This window comes from Ursus arctos, unplaced genomic scaffold (genome assembly GCF_023065955.2).
Source record: "Ursus arctos isolate Adak ecotype North America unplaced genomic scaffold, UrsArc2.0 scaffold_3, whole genome shotgun sequence".
NCBI classification, from domain to species: Eukaryota; Metazoa; Chordata; class Mammalia; order Carnivora; family Ursidae; genus Ursus; species Ursus arctos.
In genome coordinates, this window is record NW_026622985.1 from 22,732,728 (window position 1) to 22,754,606 (window position 21,879).

Consider the following 21,879-nt stretch of genomic DNA (forward strand, 5'->3'; position numbering starts at 1 on the left):
TCTCATGCATGCTCTCAAATAAATAAAATCTGTAAAAAACTAAAAACTACCTCACTTAAGGGGAAATCCTAAAAATATACAAACATACCTTGAATATTTTCTTTTAAAAATATGTAAGTATATTTTCAGCAATCTTTTGATGCAGGATTGTGTGAAAAACCCACAGTTAACATCATACTCAGTAGTGAAAAACTGAGGCATTATGGCCGTTTTTTGAGTACACTTCACTCATTAGAGTTCAGAGTTGTCTTTTTTGCATATCCAAAATAGACCTCTTATTTCCATTTTCTGTCTTTTCTCAAATGAGAATTTAAAGATACCTGCAAAGGAATCTGAATGAAGAATCCTACTAGATTTAAAAAATGTTTTCCCCTCTATTTAATAGTATCTCATACTTACTTGATTCAGGAGCCTTGATTAGAGCTTGCTTTATTGGGTCTTTCCAAGGTATCCAATTTAGTTTTTAAAACCAAAAACCAAAACAATAGGAAAAAGAACCCGTTTTATTTTGTATATGTTCTTTGGCATATATTTAATTTTAAGAAGTTCATCAAAAGATAAACAGATCACAAAGGGAAGAAAAGAATAGACTTAAGGAGTACAGCAGAGACTTCTGGTTATCCCCAATATCCGCTGTCCCTTAGCATTTATTTTCTAGACACATAGCCACACGGTGAGGAACCAAGTGAGGCCGGGAGGCTAAGTCTGCTCGTGGGGATGTGAGTGGAAATGATGGTTACACTTTGGGGTTAAACGCTTAACCCTGCAAGGTTCATGCACAGGTGGGATCACAGACAGACAGCTACACCTGAGGCGGAAGCCGTGTTGTGAAGACAGCAGAGCAGTGAGGTAAAAAGGCACTTTGATCCCTAAAATTATCACGCTGACCGCGAGCTCTGAACTACTTACACTTGGACCGCTGTGTGAAACAGAGGTGGCATTCCTTCTCTTGTTTAAATCATTTCCTTTGCCTAAACCAAAATTTTATTGAAGACTTTAAGCCCCATGTTTACATGCCAAAAGCATGGTGTCACATAGAAATGATTTTTTAATCTATTTTATTTTTTCATCATGATACATGCACTCTTTAATTCACATCTCCTATATCCCCCAACTCCCCACCCACCTGCCTGTGGTAACTGTGGGTAAAAGTCTGTTTCATGGTTTGTGTGTGTCTCTCTCTGTCTTTGATTTCTTAAATTCCACATGAGTGAAGTCATATGGTGTCTTTCTCTCACGGACTAACTTTGCTTAGCATTATACTCTCTAGGTCTATTCATGATGTTGCAAATAGCAATATTATTTTCTGTGGCTGAATAATATTCTATTGACTACTAGTATTCCATTCCAATATACCACTTCCTATCCATTCATCTTTTGATGGATACTTGGGCTGTGTCCAGAGTCTGGTTATTGTAAATAATGCTGCAGTAAACATAAGGGTGCATGTATCCCTTTGAATTAGTGTCTTTTTGGGTAAATACCTAGTAATATGATTCATGGATCATACGGTAGTTTTACTTTTTAAAAATTTTGAGGGAACCTCCACACTTTTCCACAGTGGCTGTACCAGTTTGCATTCCCACCAACAGTGGGAAGCACGAAGCTCCCTTGTTCTCTACATCCTCACCAACACTTGTTGTGTTTTTGATTTTAGCCGTTGACAGATGTGAGATGATGTCTCATTGTAGTGTTAATTTGCATTTCCCTGATGATGAGTGATGTTAAATATCTTTCCACGTGTCTGTTGGCCATCTGGATGTCTTTGGAGAAATGTCTGTCCATATCTTCTGCCTTTTTTAAATTGGATGATTTGTTCTTTGGATATTGAGTTATATCAGTTCTTTGTATATTTCGGATACTAACCCTTTATCGGATATGTCATTTGCAAAATCTCCCATTCAGTAGGTTGCCTTTTAGTTTTGTTGATGGTTTTCTTCACTGTGCAGAAACTTTATTTTAATGTAGTCCCAGTAGTTTATTTTTGCTTTTATTTCCCTTGCCCGAGGAGACCTATCTAGAAAAATATTGCTACAGTCTATGGTCAGAGAATACTGCCTGTGCTCCCTTCAAGGATTTTTATGTTTTCAGATATTACACTTAGGTCTTCAACCCATTTTGAGTTTATTCTTGTGTATGTGAAAGAAAGTGGTCTAGTTTTATTCTTTTGCATGTAGCTGTCCAATTGTCCCAACACCATTTGGTGAAGGAACTTTTTCCTGTTGTAGAGTCATTTGTCCTTTGTCGGAGGTTAATTGACCATATAATTGTGGGTTTATTTCTAGGTTTTTCTGTTCTGTTCCATTCCACGAAAGCATGGTGTCACATGGAAGTGATTTAATCTGAGTTGGTGAAAATAGAAAAATAGAATGGTAGTATATGCATAGGATTACTTGAGGGAAATGTTTAAAGTGGTGAGAGAATGACCTTAGTTCACATCAGCTGTGTAACACATGGTCATCCAAGTCCCTTTCAATAATTCTTCAGAGCAGGCTGTGGATAGTAGGTAAAATTTGGGGAGTATACAGGGGAAAGTATAATATCATGTCTCCTTCTAAATATGCTTAGAAACCATTACTTATATATTAATAGTTAGGATTACAGGAGTTAATGCGTACCATTTTTGTTTTAATTTAGCCTAAAATCAGCCTACCTCCTGCTGAACCCCTACTTGCTGATTAGTAGAGAAAATTACAAAATGTTGAGTGTTGCTTAAGCCTTAGTCCATTCTGATTATTTAAACAGCCCATTTATTTTTTAATTGAATTATTATTAACATACAGTGTTACATGTACAACATTGATTTGACAGTTCTGTACATTACTGAATCCTCACCACAATAAGAGTGGTCACTGTACAATGTTATTACAGTATTATTGACTATATTCCTTATGCTGTATTTTTCATTTCCATGACTTATTCATTTTATAACTGGAAGTTTGTACCCCTTAATCCCCTTCACCTATTTCATCCATGCCTGCCCCCTGACCTCTCCTCTGGCAACCACCAGTTTGTTCTCTGTATTCATGAGTCTATTTGTTTTTGTTTGTTTGGTTGGTTTTTTTTTTTTTTTTTAGATTTCACATATAAGTAAAATCATATGGTATTAGTCTTTCTCTGTCTGATTTATTTCACTTAGCATAATACCCTCTAAGTCCATCTGTGTTGCAAATGGCAAAATTTCATTATTTTTTATGGCTGAGTAAACAGTCCATTTATGTAGTTTTCAGATGAAAATGTTTTATCATTTGCCATCCTCCACTCCTGGCTGTTAGCCCTAATTGGTATGGGGGTCAGCGTGTGAGTGGGAAGAAAGGGCAGAGTGACTTACTCCAACTCACAGTAGCAAGGCCAAAGTCTCAGATGTGCTTTGCTCTGCCTCTTCTGGTCTTGAACATGATGGCTCCTACCTAGGTGGTCCTGGCATCACAGTCAAAATGTCTCATGCTATAAATCATGGCTTGCATAGAGCCTTCCTGCTTGAGCGGCCTCTGAGTGCAGCCTTATACTCTGTCACCTAGTCTCTGTAGGGCTGTGGTCACCCCACCTGCCATAATGGGCCTCGTAGTAGACCCAGTGTCTATCTTCTTAGTTCCACACTCCCTGAAAATTGAAAGTACCTTGGTTGGGAAGGTTTTAGCCCCAGATACTCCTCTCCCTAAATATGGTGTGGTCATTTTTAGTGTTCATGTTGATAAGGGGCTCCACTTAGGGGAAGGTAGGGATGATCATGAAAGTTTTGGTAGTAAAAGTAATTTGCTGTGATTAGAATGTGACATTTATATGCATGAATGATTATAGGGGAACGTGGATTTGAAGCAAATGAGATTTAAAAAAATAATTTTATTCAGATTTGATCACAAGAGAGATGACCAAGTTTTTCTAAATAAATTGCATAATTTTTTTTTTTTAAGATTTTATTTATTTGACAGAGAGAGACAGCCAGCGAGAGAGGGAACACAAGCAGGGGGAGTGGGAAAGGAAGAAGCAGGCTCCCAGGAGAGGAGCCTGACGTGGGGCTCAATCCCGGGATTCCGGGATCACGCCCTGAGCCGAAGGCAGATGCTTAACGACTGCGCCACCCAGGCGCCCCTAAATTGCATAATTTTGAGTCAGTTATGTACAACATAAAAATTTGGAAATTACAGAAATATTTGAGGATAAAATTGCCAAAGAGATAACCATTTAATGATATACTTCTTTTAATGTATTTTTGGATGAATATTTATTTATAGCTTAAAAATATATGTATGTTTTTCCTCTATAAAAGGAAATTTGTGGTCAGTTAATTTTTTTGGTCAAGTAATATTAGTTCATTATGCATTAAATCTATGTTTTGATACTCATTAATTACTGATATTTTTCCCTATTCTGTACTTTGCCTTTCCACTTCAATTATGGTGATTTTAGAAAAAATTTTTTAGAAAAATGTTTGGGGACCTCTCTGGGTTATATATCTATATGTTTATATATTTGCTTATATATTTAAACCTAGACAACTTTAAAAAAAAATTTGTCAGCATAAAGTCCAAGCTCTGTACCAAAGAAACCCAATTTGACCGTGGCCTAATGAAGACGGATGCTTGTTTCTTCCATGTAGCAAATGTAAGCTTAAGTAGTGTGGAGGTGCTCTTCTCACGTGGGCACTCAACGACCCAAGTTTCTGCCCTCTTATTGCCCCAGCATTGTCTTAATGCCCCTGGGCATTGTCTTAATCCGCATACTTAGAACAAGAACACAGGCACATCTAATTTCTGGCTCATACGAAGGACGAGGAGAGAGAATCCAAGGCTGCATTTTCCTTTTACACACATCATATGCTTTGATGGGAAATGTGGTGTTACACCTAGCAGCAAGTGAGGATGGAAAATACAGTCTGTAGCTGCCATGTTCCCAGCCAGTGCTTCCGTTACAATTGAAGAGAACCTGTTTTAATGGACAATCACAAGCTCCCACCACACTTTTCCTTTATTTTTTCCGGTCTTCTAACAGAATTCTCCCTTTCCACAGTTTATAGAAATATTGCTACATTTTCTCATACTTTCTTCATGGTATATTTCCTGCCTGCCTGCCTGCCAGCCAATGTTTATTGCATTCTTGCCATGTGCTAAGTATAAGAGAAAGCTTTGGGGATATCATGGTGAAAAGGCTCTGGGAGCACTTGGGTGGCTCAGTTGGTTAAGCATCTGACTTTGGCTCGGGTCATGATCTCAGGCTCCTAGGATTGAGCCTGTGTTGGGAGGGGCTCCCTGCTCAGCGGGGAGTCTGCTTCTCCCTCTCCCTCTGCCCCTCCCTTCCCTGCTCCCTCCCTGCTCATGCTTACTCTCTCAAATAAGTAAGTAAGATCTTAAAAACAAACAAAACAAGGCTCTCTTCCTTTATAGCTTATAGTCCAGTGCCTGTGAAAGACATTAAATCAGCAATTCTAGGAGTGATCTGTGGACCCTGGGGTCTCTGAGACCATTTTCAGAGTAATACTAAAATGATGTTTGCCTTTGCAATTGTGTTGTCATTTGTTATGATAGTACCAAAATGCTAATCAGTCAAACTACTGAGTCAAGTCAATGGCACTAAATTGTACCAGTAGTGATTGTAGTCTTCACTACTATGCACTTGTGATAAAAAATGCTGAAGTTGTAAAAATCATTATTTTTATGAAATTTTGACCGTTATGTACATACCTCTTTAATATATTGTGTAACCAAGTATGAAGTATACCCAAAGGACTCTACCATGTTCCAAAGCATGTTGGTTGTTTGAGGAAAAACAGTTGTGTGATTGTTTGAGTTGTGAATTGAACTAGTGGCTCTTTTCTTGGAATACCACTTATACTTGAAAGAAATTATGGTTAGTCCTACTTTGGGATTTGGCAGAGTTTGTCACTTCCAAGAAAACAGCTAACAGTGTTAGTTGCCAATAATAAAAGTAAAGATTTTAAGCAAAAAAATTTTTTTGAAATTAAAATATATCCCTAACACTGAGAGCCTGATATCCTCCCAAGACCTAAAGTCTTTTCTGATGAAATTACAGGTAATGTTAAAAAGGTTATTAAATAAATACATATACTACAGATAATATATATTCTTCTTATTATGTTATTATCATTTTGTATTGAAAATACATCAATGTTGAGTTCTGGAGAGCTCAGTGAACTAGTTTCCAAATCAGACATGGGTAAAATACCCATCCAAGTACAAGATAGACCAATGAACTTTAAAGTATCAGAGTATGAAAAGTTCATAGAAATGCATTATAACCAATCTTTAAGCTACCCTTTTCAAATTCTGATATAGAATCAAAGAAGACTGTCCACAGTTATCTATAAATTCTGTTAAATTGCTCTTCCCTTTTCTAACTACATAATTATGTGAACATAGATTTTCTTTATATAATTCAACCAAAGTAATATGTAATTGCACCATATTACACACAGAAGTAGATATGAAAATTGAGAAGCCAGCTGCCTTTTAATAAGGTATTTGCAGAAATGTAAGACAGTATTACTTATCTCACTTTTGAGGGGAGGAGGAAAATACAGTTATTTCAAGTCTTTTATAGGTAGTCAACAATTAAATGGCTACAGTTATTCTTATCACTAATCAAGAAAAAAGGTGACTTTTCTTCTACGTCACCGGTTCGTAGTCTTTAGCTTCCATCAGAATCACTTGGAGGGTTTGTTAAAACACAGATTGCTGGGCCCACTCCCAGACTTTCTGATCCAGTAAGTTCTGGGCAGGGCCTGGGAATGTGCATTTCTGAAGTGTTACTGATACTGTAAGTGTCGCTACTACTGTTGGTCCTGAGATCTTAGTTTGAGAACCGCTGTTCTGTTCCTTTGGATTTATCGGACAAACCTGTTTGAGCTTCCATTTGTGGGAAGAAAAAAAAAAGATTAGAATTTTGAAAGTTAAGTAGTACAGATGTAGAAATAATGGCTGGAACTGCCCTTAGTTGCCCGAATTCGGGAGTTAATTGAAAATTTAACAGAACAGCATGTCAAGAACTATTTAGTATTTGAGGCTTTACCCTGCTTACAAGCTAACAAGTCAGCTTACTGCAGTTTTATGTTAACTTCTGTCTCTAGAAGGCAGGAAATTCCTGGTTCAGAGACAAAAAGGACTTCATTACAGCAATTGTGGTTGCCAGAGAATCAGTATTTATGGCCATTTACCAGGCCCCAGTTCCTTAAGGGCAGCATGAGGAGAGCCGGCTGATGACAGCACAAGCACTGGGTGTCTTACGATAGAGGAAACAGGAACCTACGTGGCCTCTTGGCCTGGGCTGCCGGGAGGAAGCTGCCTGTGCCGCCCGCACTTCTCTTCTTTTGTCCCACCTTTTTAGAGCAGTCTTCCTGTGCACTCGTTCTTGCTCAGGGTTACGGTATGGGACCTGTTTCAGGCACAGATGCCTTAGGGTTTAGTTTCTGGAGAGTTAACAATGAGAAAGTTGGTCGTTTGGAGGATCTAGGTTTTGGTGTTTACAGTCATCATCAAATTATTGTTATATCCTAGAATGTCCGACATATCCCATAAATATGTATGTATTTACTTAAGTTCAGAGCTTTTTGTAGCTAAATAAAAAAGATTTTTAGGTTATGACCCCTGTCAAGGAATAAAATTAGAAACAAAATCTTCTCCCAACCTAGAAATCCTCCTTACAAACGTAGCAGCGAAAAAAGAAAAAACAAAAACCCAATACGTCTTTTTGAATAAGTATTGAACCAAAGTGTGGTATATATTAGAGGCAGTTCACTAAAAGATTGCAAAGACAGAAGGAAATCTCATCCCCTTATAAAGCCAAACGGATACAAGTTACTACATACATGTTTTCAAGTTAGACCCAACTAGTCCCTAAGAGGCTTGACACCTTATGCGCATAGTTCTTTGGGTAGACCATTCATGTTAGCTAATTGGCCTTATCCAGAGGAGAAACCCGTATCTTTAGGAGGTAGTTTTGCATCTTGGAGCGAGGCACCCACCCAAGTTAGACCCCATCCTTCCACGGAAACTGGAGATAAAGGTGCTGTCTCCTTTGACGTTCACATTTCAAAGAAATGACTCCCCATCTCTTGAGAAAGACGTTCTGGGTTATAAAGCTGACCAAAAACTAAATAAATAAAAAGCCTATTTGTTTTTGTAAAATATGTGTATACACACAGACACACACACACACATTTGAAAGAGAGGAAAAGTATTTACAATTACAATTTTTCTAAAGTAAATGCTCTAAGGATAAGGAGGGAAGGGTTATCTGTCCCCTTACTTTCAACAGGGTTAATTAAGCCTCATATTTTTAATTGATATTTGCCCTTACACCTTCTTTATTGCTTCTGTCTTAAATATAAGCACCTTAATCTTGTTGATCGTATGGCAGCGCCATGATCGACAAAAGTGACTAAATGTTCTAAATGTGACCCTAAGCAGAGAATTGGACAAAGAATCTTCTTGGGGGGGAAAGGTATTTGTTTTCTGAGGTCTGAGGTTTTTTGTTTTTAAAATGCTTGCAGTTAAAGCTTTAGATTTCCTCTACTCCTCCTCAACAAAATCAGGGGCAGACACTGTTTGATTATTATTTTTAAAATGGCAAATTATATAATTCTAGTCAAAGAATTAGAATCTATCTAGCCAAGGGTTACTTTACTTAGATCTTGGTTTGTTTTTTGGTTCCTTCCCCCTGCTTGTTGTCCTTACTTGATGTATTTCCCTTTCCCGAATCTCCTTGTTAGGAGGAGGCTATGCACGCGTGACCTCCAGCTGACGAGGAGTTTCCCCTCGGTGTTACTGTGGCGATGCTCTTTGACCCTCCACCATCTGTGTGGTGCATTACCATCGGATGCTGAGCTCTGTTTCACACACCTGCTGAGCATACACTTTGCTCTCAGACATGCAGTTTTCTATTAGCCACTTCCTCCTTACAGGTCTGAGGGGGGTGCCTGGATGGAACAGTCAGTTGGGCATCCCACTCTTGGTTTTGGGACAGGTCATGAACTCGTGGTCGTGAGATCGAGCCCTGTGTTGGGCTCCATGCTCAGCTCAGGGTCTGCTTGAGATTCTCTCCCTCTCCCTCTGCCCCTCCTGCTTATGCTTGCGCACTCTCTCTCTCTCTCTGACATAAATCTTTAAAAAAGAGAGAGAGAGGCCAAGGGACCCCCTTGGTGATCCCACCTTTGACTTTATAGCCACTGGCTTACTAGTCTACCATGACTATACTGCACACGTTGTTGGCCCTTTGGGAGTTAAAATCTCCCTTCCTAGGATCTGAGGTCTCTCTCATTTGACAGTGACCAGCTTGTTGACCGTTACTTTGTAGATGACTTAGTCACCTTGACTAGCCTGGCATTGTGACCACAATGGTCACATGCTTTGATCTTTTCATACGTGTTCCGTATTCCTTGTTTCTCCCTGGAAGGAAGGGTGCTTCCAACCCTTTTTTATGCTGCCTCTGTATTTAAGGGAAAAACAATAGCTGTCTAGCCGAGTACTGCTAGTAAAATTTACTTTTCTCCTTTCCCCTGCTTCTCCACTACCTCTGAGACATTTTTTTTTTTTTTGCAGTATTGCTTCCTGTCAGTCTCTCAAACATGATTGTGCTGAGATTTGTAGAGAATAACCTTTAACTCTTTTCCTGTATGCTGTGTGGAAAGAATAGCAGTATTTAGTATGTTGGAACCCTGACTATGTAGCATTTCTGATTTTCCTATTAGGAGTCTGTCTGCATGGAAGTGAGAATTGAAAACTAATTACATAAAATTGCTAAGCTTTAAAAGACTCTTTTTTCAGCATTTCTACCTCTAGGTTATCTGTTCCTCAAAGAGCACCTTGTGACTAGCAAAGAAATTAGGTAAAAATCCAATTAATACTACTCCCGTCCTCAATCTTTAATGTTAAACAGATTTCAGGATATTTTGAACCATAAGCCATTGACTTAAGATGCTTATTGCAAAGGAAGCTAAGTATCCCATGCTATCAATTAAGAGATGTAAAGTGAATTAGAACTTAAAGATAATGTCAGGAAAATTTGTTTTTTTCTTATTAATATTATAAAATTCTCATCTGTATATACATAGTTCAATTGAAAATCTTTATTTTATTTATTTATTTATTTATTTATTTTACTATTTCTGATGTTACCCCACTTGGCTCTCAGACCTCACTGGCTTGTGTCATGTGAGCCTTTCTGGGCCTTCCAGTTGTTGAGTTGTTTCACTAAAAGAATGATCCTTGGGTGGCTGTTCATCAGAGCTCATTATGCCAATGGAATCACCCCTTCTGTGTATGGTTACAGGGATCTAGAAGGTCTCGTCATCACAGCATGGCTGCTGCCGACTCAGTTGGCAGTGCTGTAGAAACCCAGAGGGCCTTCTTGAAGATACCCCTGCTGGAAGCTACCTAGGGTATGTTAGTTGTGGATCTCTCTTCAATGAGAGAAATAAATGTGTGAGCCATAATGGCTACAATGGTGCTTTACACAGAGCCAAGTATGCTGTTGTTGATTAATAAATAATGGGTTGTTTCTCTTGGAATTGTTTTTATTGGCAGATGCCCTGAAACATTCAAAGGCTGTCTGTAAATGAAGAATGCCCTCATTGTTTATTCAGCTCCTGCTTTTCTACTTATTGTGCTTGTATCTTGGGAAAATTTCTTGAATATCAAATCACAAGTAAAAGTTAAGCAGCTCCACCCCCCCCCCCCCGACCCTGGCGAAGATTTTCACATAGGCCATTTAACTATGATCTGTTCTCAGATGCCTCTGATGATTTGGGAGAGAGAGAGAGAGAGAGAGAGAGTGTGTGTGTGTGTGTGTGTGTGTGTGTGTGTGTATGTGTGTATGTATAGCTAGAGGGGGATTGGGGTGAAGGGAACAAAGCCCAGAAGTTTGTTATTTAATTGTAACAGGCACAAGTAGCTTAAATAAATTCAAGTACATTTCTGGTTGATGGTGTGTCTAGCACAAGTTAGCTGCTGAGAAGTCAAGAAATATTCATAGAAACATGTGCAACGAGAAGGGTGGCAAGGATCCCTGGGGGAGTGGGTCAGGAAAAGGTGGTTGATGAAGGAGGTAAGTTTATGGTTGATGAGGATAACTGGAGTGGCAAGAAGCAGCAGAGTAAATTAAATTTTGGCAGGGGAAACGGTATGTTTGAAGATTTGTGGTGTGATCACAGTAGGTGTTCTTGGAACCGTAGTTATTCAGTAATGCTGGATCACACAGCACTGTAGGAAGGGCCCTGGGAAAATGGGAACATGGGGCCTGGATAGTAAAAATCCTACTGTATCTCTGAAACGGTGATAAATACCTCTATGCTATGTAGCCCTGGTCAAAGACAACATGAAGGCAAATGATAGCCTTGTCATACTTTCTTTGTTTTGTGTCCTGTGCTCAGATGTTCTCCGTATGTAGCAATTGGAAGGAGCCTGACAAGTAATTGATATAATATGATGTAAAGATATCAGCTACTGTTAAATGTGAAGGATGGGAGGGCTGTACCTTTATAAAGGGCCGTATGATTAGTAATATTTTTATGTTATGATGGCATAATGCTAGGGACCTTGTGAAGAGACCTTGCGTATGTAGGAAGTGCAGGAGTGTTTTGAAAATGGGGTTGTGACTTGGGTGATGGGCTAGAAGAACATGAGGGAGACATTTCTGTCCTGCATGCTGTTGTATCCCCGGTGCTAGCACATGATGTTGGCTGTGTGTCAGATGTTTGATAATGCTGGTTGAACACACATGGCATGAGACACAGCTGCCGTAACGTATAATATTTTCCAGTTATTTGTTATGTGGCTTCTTGGCACCACTGCCCTCTGCTTCATTCTTAGGAAGAAGCAAAGGTTAATATTAGAATAACTGACCAAACAGAATGTCTTCCAAGATGGAGCAAAATTTTGAATAAAACTAATTTATATTGCTTTAAGTTATAGCAGATTGAATTTTTTAATGGTTTCAAGAATACACACAACAATAAAAGCATTTTTTCAGCTAAATTTATTGAATTTAAGTATTGTGAAATAATAAACAGATGGGACTTATTTTTGACAATTTTTCTGTATGTTTGGAAACCATTAAAGATTGTTTTGATATAGGGACACCTGGGTGGCTTAGTCGTTTGGGCATCTGGCTCTTGGTTGTGGCTCAGGTCATGATCTCATGGGTTGTGGGATCGATCCCCCTGTCAGGCTCCGGGGGATTCTGCCTGAGGATTCTCTCCTTCTGCCCCTCCCCTTGCTCACACACTCTCTCTCTCTCTCTCAAATCCTTTAAAAAAAGATTGTTTTGATATAAAACAAATTTTTGCTGTAAGGGAAAATGTGTGTGTGTGCATGTGTGTGCACGCACTCACAAGTGTGCCTGTGTTGGAGGGGGCTGGATATGCATAAGTGATGAAGTTAGAAATCCTTTATTTTATTTTACTTGTTTTTAGGTGCTGGCGAATCTGGGAAGAGTACAATTGTGAAGCAAATGAAGTAAGTAGATTGAAAACATTAGATGTTGTTTTTTATGCTTAACTGTGCCCTTCCATCCAAGGAGGTACGTGTGTGTTTGTTTGCTTTTCCTTTTGTCTCATTAGAATTATCCACGAAGCTGGTTATTCGGAGGAGGAATGTAAGCAGTACAAAGCAGTGGTCTACAGTAACACCATCCAGTCAATCATTGCTATCATCAGGGCCATGGGGCGGTTGAAGATCGACTTCGGTGACTCGGCTCGGGCGGTGAGTTGTTAAATCATCACAACAGGCCTGACGAGTAGCAGGAATAACTTACCTGGGAATACCATACTACCTAACATAGATTTACCCGCTGTCTCAAGACCATTTAATAAAAGGAGTCAAAAGAATGGTAGTGAGTGAAGTAAGAAGCTTCAGAAGTGATGACCTAAGAATACACAGGATTGTGTCATCTCTTTATACCTAGAATTGTTTCCTCATCCATCAGAGGATTTGGGCAATTCAGTAACCATTAGAATATTTTCTGTGTAAACATATGATACTGGGTATGCTTGTATCTCCATAACGATTTCTAGTAGTTACTACTGAGTTTAATGCTGACTCTTCAGAATTTGTTTTCATAATTTGGAATGCCGAAATGATCTAATTATTTGTATTTATGCCATACTAGCCTAAAAAGCAGTCTAATCTCATATAAAGAAAACGTATAAAATCTTGCCTGTCTTTTAAATAGGAAAATCCTGTATCAGTATTTCAGAGCTAAAGAGATGGGGAGCGTAGGAGAAAAGCTAGTTCCTCCCCTTTATTTGATCAGTAAAAAATACTGGAACCCAAGAGATGACCTGACAGAAAGATTGCCATATGGTCAGTGGGGACGGGGCGCCGGGCCGCACTTCCTTATTTGGCCCAGTAACTCATTTTGCATTTGATCGAAGTTCCCTGGTCTAGTCCATGTGACACTTTTTTCCTTCATTTCACCCTACCCCTGTTTGCTTGCTTAATCTGTTTATTTAAAGTTTTATTATTTGTGTGTGGTTTTTTTCCTTCACTGATTTATTTTTAATAACTGACATAAAACTGAACCCTTCCACAAACCTTTAACTGAAACTCTAGCTTAAATTTTGATTTTTTTGTACGTAGTAGGTGTGTTATTACTATTACTACTACTGTTTCTTATAGTCCCTTGTATTTTATGTATGCAGTATATATCTGTGTAATTGTGCGTGTGTGCACACACATTCGCTGTCTCCCTGCTAATACTACAAGGATTTTTTTGTATTGAGACTGTAACTTTCCCTTTTTGTCTTCATAGTGTCTGGTAGAAATTATTATTTTTTTAACTTTGAGGCTCAATTTGTGTTTAATAGGAAAAAAATTAAAGCATTATGAGAAAAGATATATTGGGGAAATTTAAAATAAACCTGTTTTTTTAAGTTACTCTAACATTTCTTTGTCAGTTATTGGTCCATATTAATTTATTAAGCTGCTTCTTTTAAAGAAAAATTAAAAAGCTTAGTATAATGGATTAAAAGTTTAAGCACATTTCAAGATTATTTTTAATAATAATTCATCACATTCTTCTGAATCATCTTTTCTGGCACAAGATTTGATCATATTCAGACATTTCTGCCTTACCTACTGTTCACATAATCTTTTTTGAAATCTTTAATTGATTCATTTATCGCTGATTCATTCGCCAAATGCTCTTTGAGCTCGTGATCTTACAGGGGACTACCACCCTTACAGAGAAGGAGTTCATATAGATCATACTTTGCGCCAGCTCCAGTCACGGTGATTTAAATCGTTCATCCTGGCGCATGTGCGGCATCCCACATTTAGGCGCTATCTGTGATTATTAGGAAGCTGGTGTAGCCTCCCGTTTTCCACGGCAATTGAAGGGTCAGTGCAAGCAGTACTTTGTGGAGTCTTTTTATTTGCTGTTTTTCTCTCAAGGACTGAACGACAGAATTGACTGGGTGGGAATAGCTGCTCTATCGCCACAGACTTTTTAAAAATTTTTATTTATTTTTTTTACTGGTTTTCTGATGCTTTGAGATCTACATGTGGGACTTCTTTTCTCCTCTTTGTTTCGCTTAGTGCTAGTTTGAGTCACTCTTCTTAGACTGTCTCGCTGTAGCCTAGTAACTGTTTGCCTCCTACCTTCAGACTCTTCTTCTGTTTGCTTTAGCCATTGTTACTAACTCCTTCTCACAGATGTCTCCTTGCTCTCACATGGGTTTTGATTCGTCTGCCCCATGTCTTCTTGTGTTGCCTTGCCTCTGCTTAAGCCTTAAAATACTTGGAGGCTTTTGGAATTGTGCCAAGAAGTAACAAAGGTGAACTAAACATGATATGGACGTGAGAAAGGGACATTGGCGCTTGATACTGAAACATGTGTAAGAGTTTTCTAGACAAAAACAAGGAAAAAGCATTCCATAAATAAGAAACAGTATATTCAAAGGCTGAATATATTTCTACTTCTAAAGTACCAATTCTTGGAAATATTATCCCTGAATCAGAGGATAAGCAGATATTTAATTTTGATAGGAACCACAGATGTGCTTTCAGAAAGAATGCGACATGAGTAATCTTTTCTAGCAACTGTGCATGAGTGTTTACCAGAGTCTTGCTAACTTAGATATTATCAGCACTTTAATTTTTAATATCTCATTCCTGAAAAATATTTTTATTTTCCTGATTGTTAGTGAGGTGGGAAATCTGTTTTTCTTTGTTTCTTCTGTGAATTCCTCTTAGTATTTTTCACTCAATTCTATTAAATTACTTGTCCTTTTCACATTGATTCTTTTTAAATATAAAGCATATTAACCCTTCTTTAAGTTTTGCAAATATTTTCACTCAGTATATTTCTTTTACTTTTTTGAAATAGCAGTTATGTTTTTTAGAACTCTTAATTTTTTTTGCCGTCAATTCTGACTTCTATGTTTGTATCTTAGATTTTCTTCAACTTATTTTTAAAACTACTCTTTTCTAGAATGTTTTAGTTTTATTGTTTAGATTTATCACTTCACCCACCTGGAAATGTTATTTGTGTCTCTTGGTAGGTGGAACCTAAGTACATTTTATAATCTGATCATCCCTTGCCTTACAGACATTTATTAAATATTCCATTCCTCAGTGACTTGAAAGTGCTGCCTTTAGCATCAAATTGGGTCTGTTTCTGAACTCCATTTTTCCCCATTGATGTATTTTCTTTTCCAGATCAGTTGCTTATTAATTACTTAGCCTTTATAAGTTTCTTTCATTATAATATGGAAATGGGTGCCTGGGTGGCTCAGTGGGTTAAGCGTCTGCCTTCAGCTCAGGTCGTGATCCCAGGGTCCTGGGATTGAGTCCCACACTAGACTCCCTGCTCAGCGGGGTGTCTGCTTCTCCCTCCATCCCTCCCCCCTGGTCGTGATCTCTCTTTCTCTCTCTCTAATAAATAAATTAAAAATCTTTTAAAAAATAATAATATGAAAATAATAACATTTACCTGGGAGGGTTGTGAGGAATGACATAATAAACATCAAGCATTTAACCACATGCCTTGGTCATAATAGATGCTCAGTAAATGTTGCTACTGTTGTTGCCATTTATAATTATTATACTACTGTTATTCTTCTCAGAATCAATTTATTGTGGTTCCTATTGCCTCATAGGGTTAATTGGTATCTCGTACGGTAAGAGCCCTTACCCATTGTTCATTTACCGAAGTGTGAAGGCGATTATGCTTTTTTTCTTCCAGGCGAACTTGAGAATCACCTTAATGCCCCACATCCCTGATGAAACAAAACAAAAAAAGTCTGTTGGTATCTTGATTGGAATTACACCTTAGTATGTAGGTTAATTTGATAAGAATTGACTAAAAACATGTAAAATTTTTAGAGATGGTGACTAATTTGCTGTGGAATACTTCATATTTGGCAGTTACCAGATTTGCAAAGCAGATTACACATTAGTTATTTAAAAGCAGAGGAAACAAAATTGTTTTCAAGGATGGCATAGAGCAATCAAATTTCATGCTGAATATCCTTTCAAAACTCTCTCAGAATGCGTGTACTCAATCTGGGGATGATAAATTATTGTTTCTAATAACGTGAAATTAGGGAAGCATTATGGAGGGACCTATTAGCTTTTCCTGGGCACTGCGTCATTTAATCCAGCGCTGCTCAAAGTGTGCTTGTGCACGAGATGGATTCTGAAATTAAGGGTGAGCGTTTAGGTTTATAGCAATTGGCAGAGTAATTTATCTGTTAACTTTGATAGTTTAAGAAAATGGGTTTATGTATTATGTGGCATACATTTTATTTTTCTGATAGGAATCGTTCTGAAACAGATTGGAAATAAAAGAAAATACAACACAGGACTGGCCCTTTGTCACATATAGTTGCTGGGAATAATTTAAGATACAAGGAGCAGAAAACCTTGCCTTGAATGGACTGAAATGAACACCCTTTTCTCCCCCAAGCCTCAGCGTGCTCCTACCTAATGGCTGCTTTTCTGTTTCTCTAATTTTGTAGTTTATTTCATTAGTTAGTTTCTTTCTGTCTGCCTGCATTGCCAGATTGCCTTTGAGAAAAGTTGTATCAATTTACCTTCCTGTCCCATTTACTGGAGTGCCTTTTCTTAGTGCTCTGAGTAACCAAAATTTGGAAGTCTTATTGTTAAAATATACTGGCTAATTTATTAGTAAATCTTATCTCAATTTAATTTGCATTTCCAATTTTTAGTGTAATTGCAGTTTTCTCTTTATTAACTGTATTTTTCTTTCTCTGTGTCAGTGGCCCATTTTATGCCTCATTCATTTACCTCTTTGCGTCTTAGTGTTTTGATGATCTGCTTGCTTGTATGTACATAAGGCATTAACTCTTGTCCACTAATAGAAATGTTCTCTCACATTTTAATCTTACGGTTTTTGTTTTTTAAATCTTGTTCTGTTATTTCTTACACTAAATTTAGAAAATCTCTCAAAGATTTACTAAATATTCATTTTAAATGTTTTTTTAGGGGAGTGAATTTTAACATTATTCTTTCTCCTTTAATCACTCTGAAACTTTGTCTTATGCTTGGGGTTGAGGTCTACATTATTTCTTTTTTTGTATTCAGATGGCTGATTATCGAGTAGTGTTTTTTTTTTTTTAATAATCATATCCTTTCCTTTATCCTTTACCTTGCCACCTTTATAATATAATAAGTTCAGATTTGGGATTTTTTCCCCTGTTGATCTGCTTTAATTCCAGAGTGTTCTTACGTACTTAGAATTTGAATATCTGAGAATTTTAGCACTCCCTCCCCAGTATCCTTGTCAAAATGTTCCTGGTTTATTTCTACTTGTTTTTCCAGATGAATTTTTGAATTGGTTTTGTATTCCGGCTTATATTTGAGAACTAAGAAGTTGTTACAGGATTGTATGATTTTTGATTCTAAGGAGTATTGATTTATGTATGTGGCAAAGTGGTATTAACCTTCATTTGAAATGTAATATGTGCCTCTCCACCACAGTATTTTTCTATTTCCCTCAATTTATATATTAGGTAGCACATATTTTTATATCTCTTTTGACAGCAGGGTCTATTGTCCATCCAAAAAACACTAAAACATTTTTTTATTTTATGAACTTGAAAATAAAAAATAACATTTATAAGATTCATAAATATATGTATAAAAGTTACATTTGTCTAACATATATTGTACTCTCCTTTCTTAAGAAGCTCGTGCTCATTGCAATTTAGTGAAATTTTGCTCACTGCAATTTAGTTAAAATTAACTTAGATTATTTTATTTTTAGGTTCCCCTCCACCCTGTTAAGCAGTGCTATGGGAAAAAAGAAAAATGACTTCCTATTTTCTTGACTCAGTCATTTTAACTTAGGTTACATTTGTTTTTCGAGGGGGGAAATATGTTTTACATTTGTGTATTTCTTAAAGCAGTTTTTTTTTTTTTTAAAGATCTTTATTTTTTGAGAGAGAGAGGGAGTCCAAGTGAGAGTAGGGAGAGGGGCAGAGGGAGAGAGAGAATCCCAGATAGACTCCCCACTGAGCGTGGAGACCCATGTGGGGCTTGATCTTATCACCCTGAGATCATGAGCTGAGCTGAAACCAAGAGTTGGCCACTTAACCGATTGAGCCACCCAGGTTCCCCCAAAGCAGGTCTTGAAATGTTTGAGACTGACAGCCATAGAATGGTGTGGTGACTCCACTATTTTCAGGATTTCCTTAAACATGTACTAACTTCGATAAAAGTGGTATAGTTGTCTTAAATTTGTAGGGGTGATTATATCCTGTAGAAATGTGGTAGATTAAATACATGAGTAGTTCTCATATGTGGTATTCAGTATTGTTGACTAATGTTATTAATGAAAAAATTGAGCTAAGTCAGTGGAACAAAAGATTTCTATACATGTATCAATCATTACATCATCCTTGTGAACAAAAATTTAGAGTTGTCACTATTTTTAAGACACCTTTATCATATTATTTAGTCTCTCTTATAGAGGACGTTCTGATGTTTTTCTGTTTAAACCCCTAATCTCATTCATGAATTCTGTCTGCTGTATTACCATAAATAATCATCGAGTCTTTGCTTAAAAATTTCAGTGTCTCACTCCCCCGCACCCCCTCCCCCGTTTTTTTTAGATGGCTTATGGATGATTCTTAAAAAGTATTCTTACAGAATTGAAATCTGATATCTTTTGCCTTAAGAATTCATAAAAGCTTTATGCCTAATAATGAAGTCTAGTGTTACCTTTAATGATCCTTACCTAATATATCAGAAGACAGCTGTCACGGTCCCTCCATCTTCCCTTCCCCAGCCCAGAAGGACTCTTCCTAATTCTCATAAAGTGGGTGTCAGCTTTGGATAAAATGTGCTGTCACTAAACGCAGCATGCCAGGTGTCCCCTGACCATCAGTAGGAAAAGAGGCCCTATTACATGTCTCTTGACATGCAAGCATTTCATAACTCCTTTCCGAGTTCCCAGAGCACACAGTTATGTGAACTGGAGCTTACATTCTCTCTACCATCTGATTTTCTTTTCATTTTAGTAGCTTGAAACACGTTAATGTGGCTACATCCAGGGATTTTTCCTTGCTACTCAGAAATTACCTGGCAAACAACATTTCTTTCAACAACACAAAGGACTACTTAATACTGCTTTACTCACCTGTGTCCCTTCTGATGAAACTTCAGTCTTTTCTTAGTAATCCCAATCTTTTTTCTACCCTTTGTCACGCTGTTTTGGTACACTCATGTTTAGCTTTCTCAGTGTTCTTAAGTAACATTATTTTACATAAATTTTGAAAAGACCTCATTCCAGGGTCAGGTAGGATCATTGTTATCATTCTGCAATTTTAACATTTGTCTTGGGCAATGGCTGCTTACTAATTGCTCGCTGATATGTGTGATTGGGTCACCAATATGCTGTGAAACTTCAAATGAGTTGCCTAACCTTTCTGTGCCCCAGGGTCTTTTAATACAAAACAAAAATTTAGGTAGAATAATTACTAAGGTACCTTCCTGCTTAAATTTATTACCTTAAAGCTCATCTACAGACATCTGAACGTCCTCCTAATGAAATGGAAGTGAATACTCTAATTAGCTTTTCAAGGAAAAGAGACTATTTTACATTTTGTGAAGAAGAGAAATTTTGGAATGCAACAGAGAGTATAGTTTATACTTCCAGAGTTTCTCATGTCTTTTCTTCAGGCTTCTTCCTAGAAAGATTGAAGAGACTGTGATCTTATGACCCCTACCAGAGGGCATTAGTGTTTTCTGTCAAGAAATTGTATTGAAATTGAATAAATATATCATAAGGAAAGCTCATTAAAACTAAGTGAAATTCACCATTGCACTTTTTGTAATCTATAATGCCTCCCTTTGTACTTTTCATCCACTTTTCTGAAGTGGATGGAGAAAATTGTGTTTGTTGTTTAATTAATAAAAATGACCAAATTTAGAAATTTCTCATATATAGGTAATTATCTGAAATAGAGTATAATTGTTTACTGTAATTAAGTAAATGGTGCTAAGAATGACTTGAAACTATATTATGTTGGTTTTTATTAAGGCTGTTTGTAATGTGTCGCTTGCATGCATTTATCTTGTGATTACTAAAGAGGGAAACATATGCTTGTATAATATGTTCCCATGCTGAGTTAATTATTTTTCACTATGGGTTCTATCTGGGGGGAAAAAAAAGTTTCACAAATTGGCAGCTAGTACTCGCTCCTCTCCTGTGTCACCAAATGCTTCTCTCCTGTGTACCTGATCATATGTGTGCCATCACTTTATAAACATTTAACGGCAATACTTTGGGAAAACGCCCCTTGAGAAGAATTAGGGATTGTCTACCCAGTTAACATAAAGCTACAAGTCTCAGGGTACAGAGAATCTCTGTGAAGTTAGCAGCTTCACATCTCCCCTATTTTTGGATTAACTATGTTTTTACCTGATAATTGAGTTGTGTTATCCAGCACTATAGCTACTCCCGGCATACGGTTATTGAGTATTGAAAGTGTATCTAATCTGAATTGAGATGTGCTATCTGTATAAAATAAATGCCAGATTTTGAAGACTAAATATGAATAAAAATATGAACTAGCTCAATAATTTTATCTTGATTACATGTTAAAATATTTTATGTATAGGTTAAATAAAATACCTTGTTACATTAATTTTACCTTTTTAAAAAATATATGATTATTAGAAAATTTAGAATTCTATCAGTTTCTCATGTTATATTTCCTTTGGACAGCCCTAACCTAATGTGGTTGATTACCTATGGATCAGAACGACTTAAGTATTTGTAGTCTCAAAACTTAAGGAAAATTTAATTAACTTTATATGCAGAATTCCTTCATTTTTTTGCATGCTGTCTTCAATATGCATCGTGAGTATTTCTCCTTCATAGCTGTGTTTATTTTGTTTGCTATGCCTGCATTAACAATACCTACCCTCACCTCTTGGCCCATTGATTTTAACGTATACACACTTTAAGGTCTCCTGAAAATTTCAAATCGTTCTGTGAAACTGTTTTTGCTTATTCCAAGTTGATTTCTCCCTTCTCTGAATTTCTTTTGCTTCCATAGAGAATATCAGAAAGCCAACATTTAATGAGATTCTATCTTAAAATAATCTTTAATGGTGTTAGTGTGCTTCTTAGAAACATTTTGGGTGGGAGGAATAAGGCACACACTATTTTTCTGTTTCCAGAACTGATCATTATCAGTGCACAACAGTCAGTGATAGTGAATAGTTGGTTAATGTGTCCCCTCATGAACTGTAGGTGTAAGTCATTCTTCCAGTTTCCTAGTGCCTTGACAGCTATTACGAAGATTACAAAACAGAGACTCATGATTTAAGATTATGCTCTTTTGGTTAAGCCAGTTTTTTTTAAGTGGTGCTTTAAAGAAAGAAAAGTCATGACCCCAAT

The 21,879-nt window shown here is 37.2% G+C and overlaps 1 protein-coding gene across 2 annotated transcripts in view; it reads left to right on the forward strand.

The window, feature by feature from the left end:
- GNAI1 (G protein subunit alpha i1) overlaps positions 1–21,879 on the forward strand; it is an 85,653-nt gene that overhangs the window by 42,181 nt on the left and 21,593 nt on the right. For both annotated transcript variants that reach the window (XM_026504526.4, XM_048212922.2), the window contains 2 exons: positions 12,425–12,467; positions 12,572–12,713. In XM_026504526.4, coding sequence (XP_026360311.1) covers positions 12,425–12,467; positions 12,572–12,713 — 185 coding nt within the window. The remainder of the gene's footprint in view (positions 1–12,424; positions 12,468–12,571; positions 12,714–21,879) is intronic.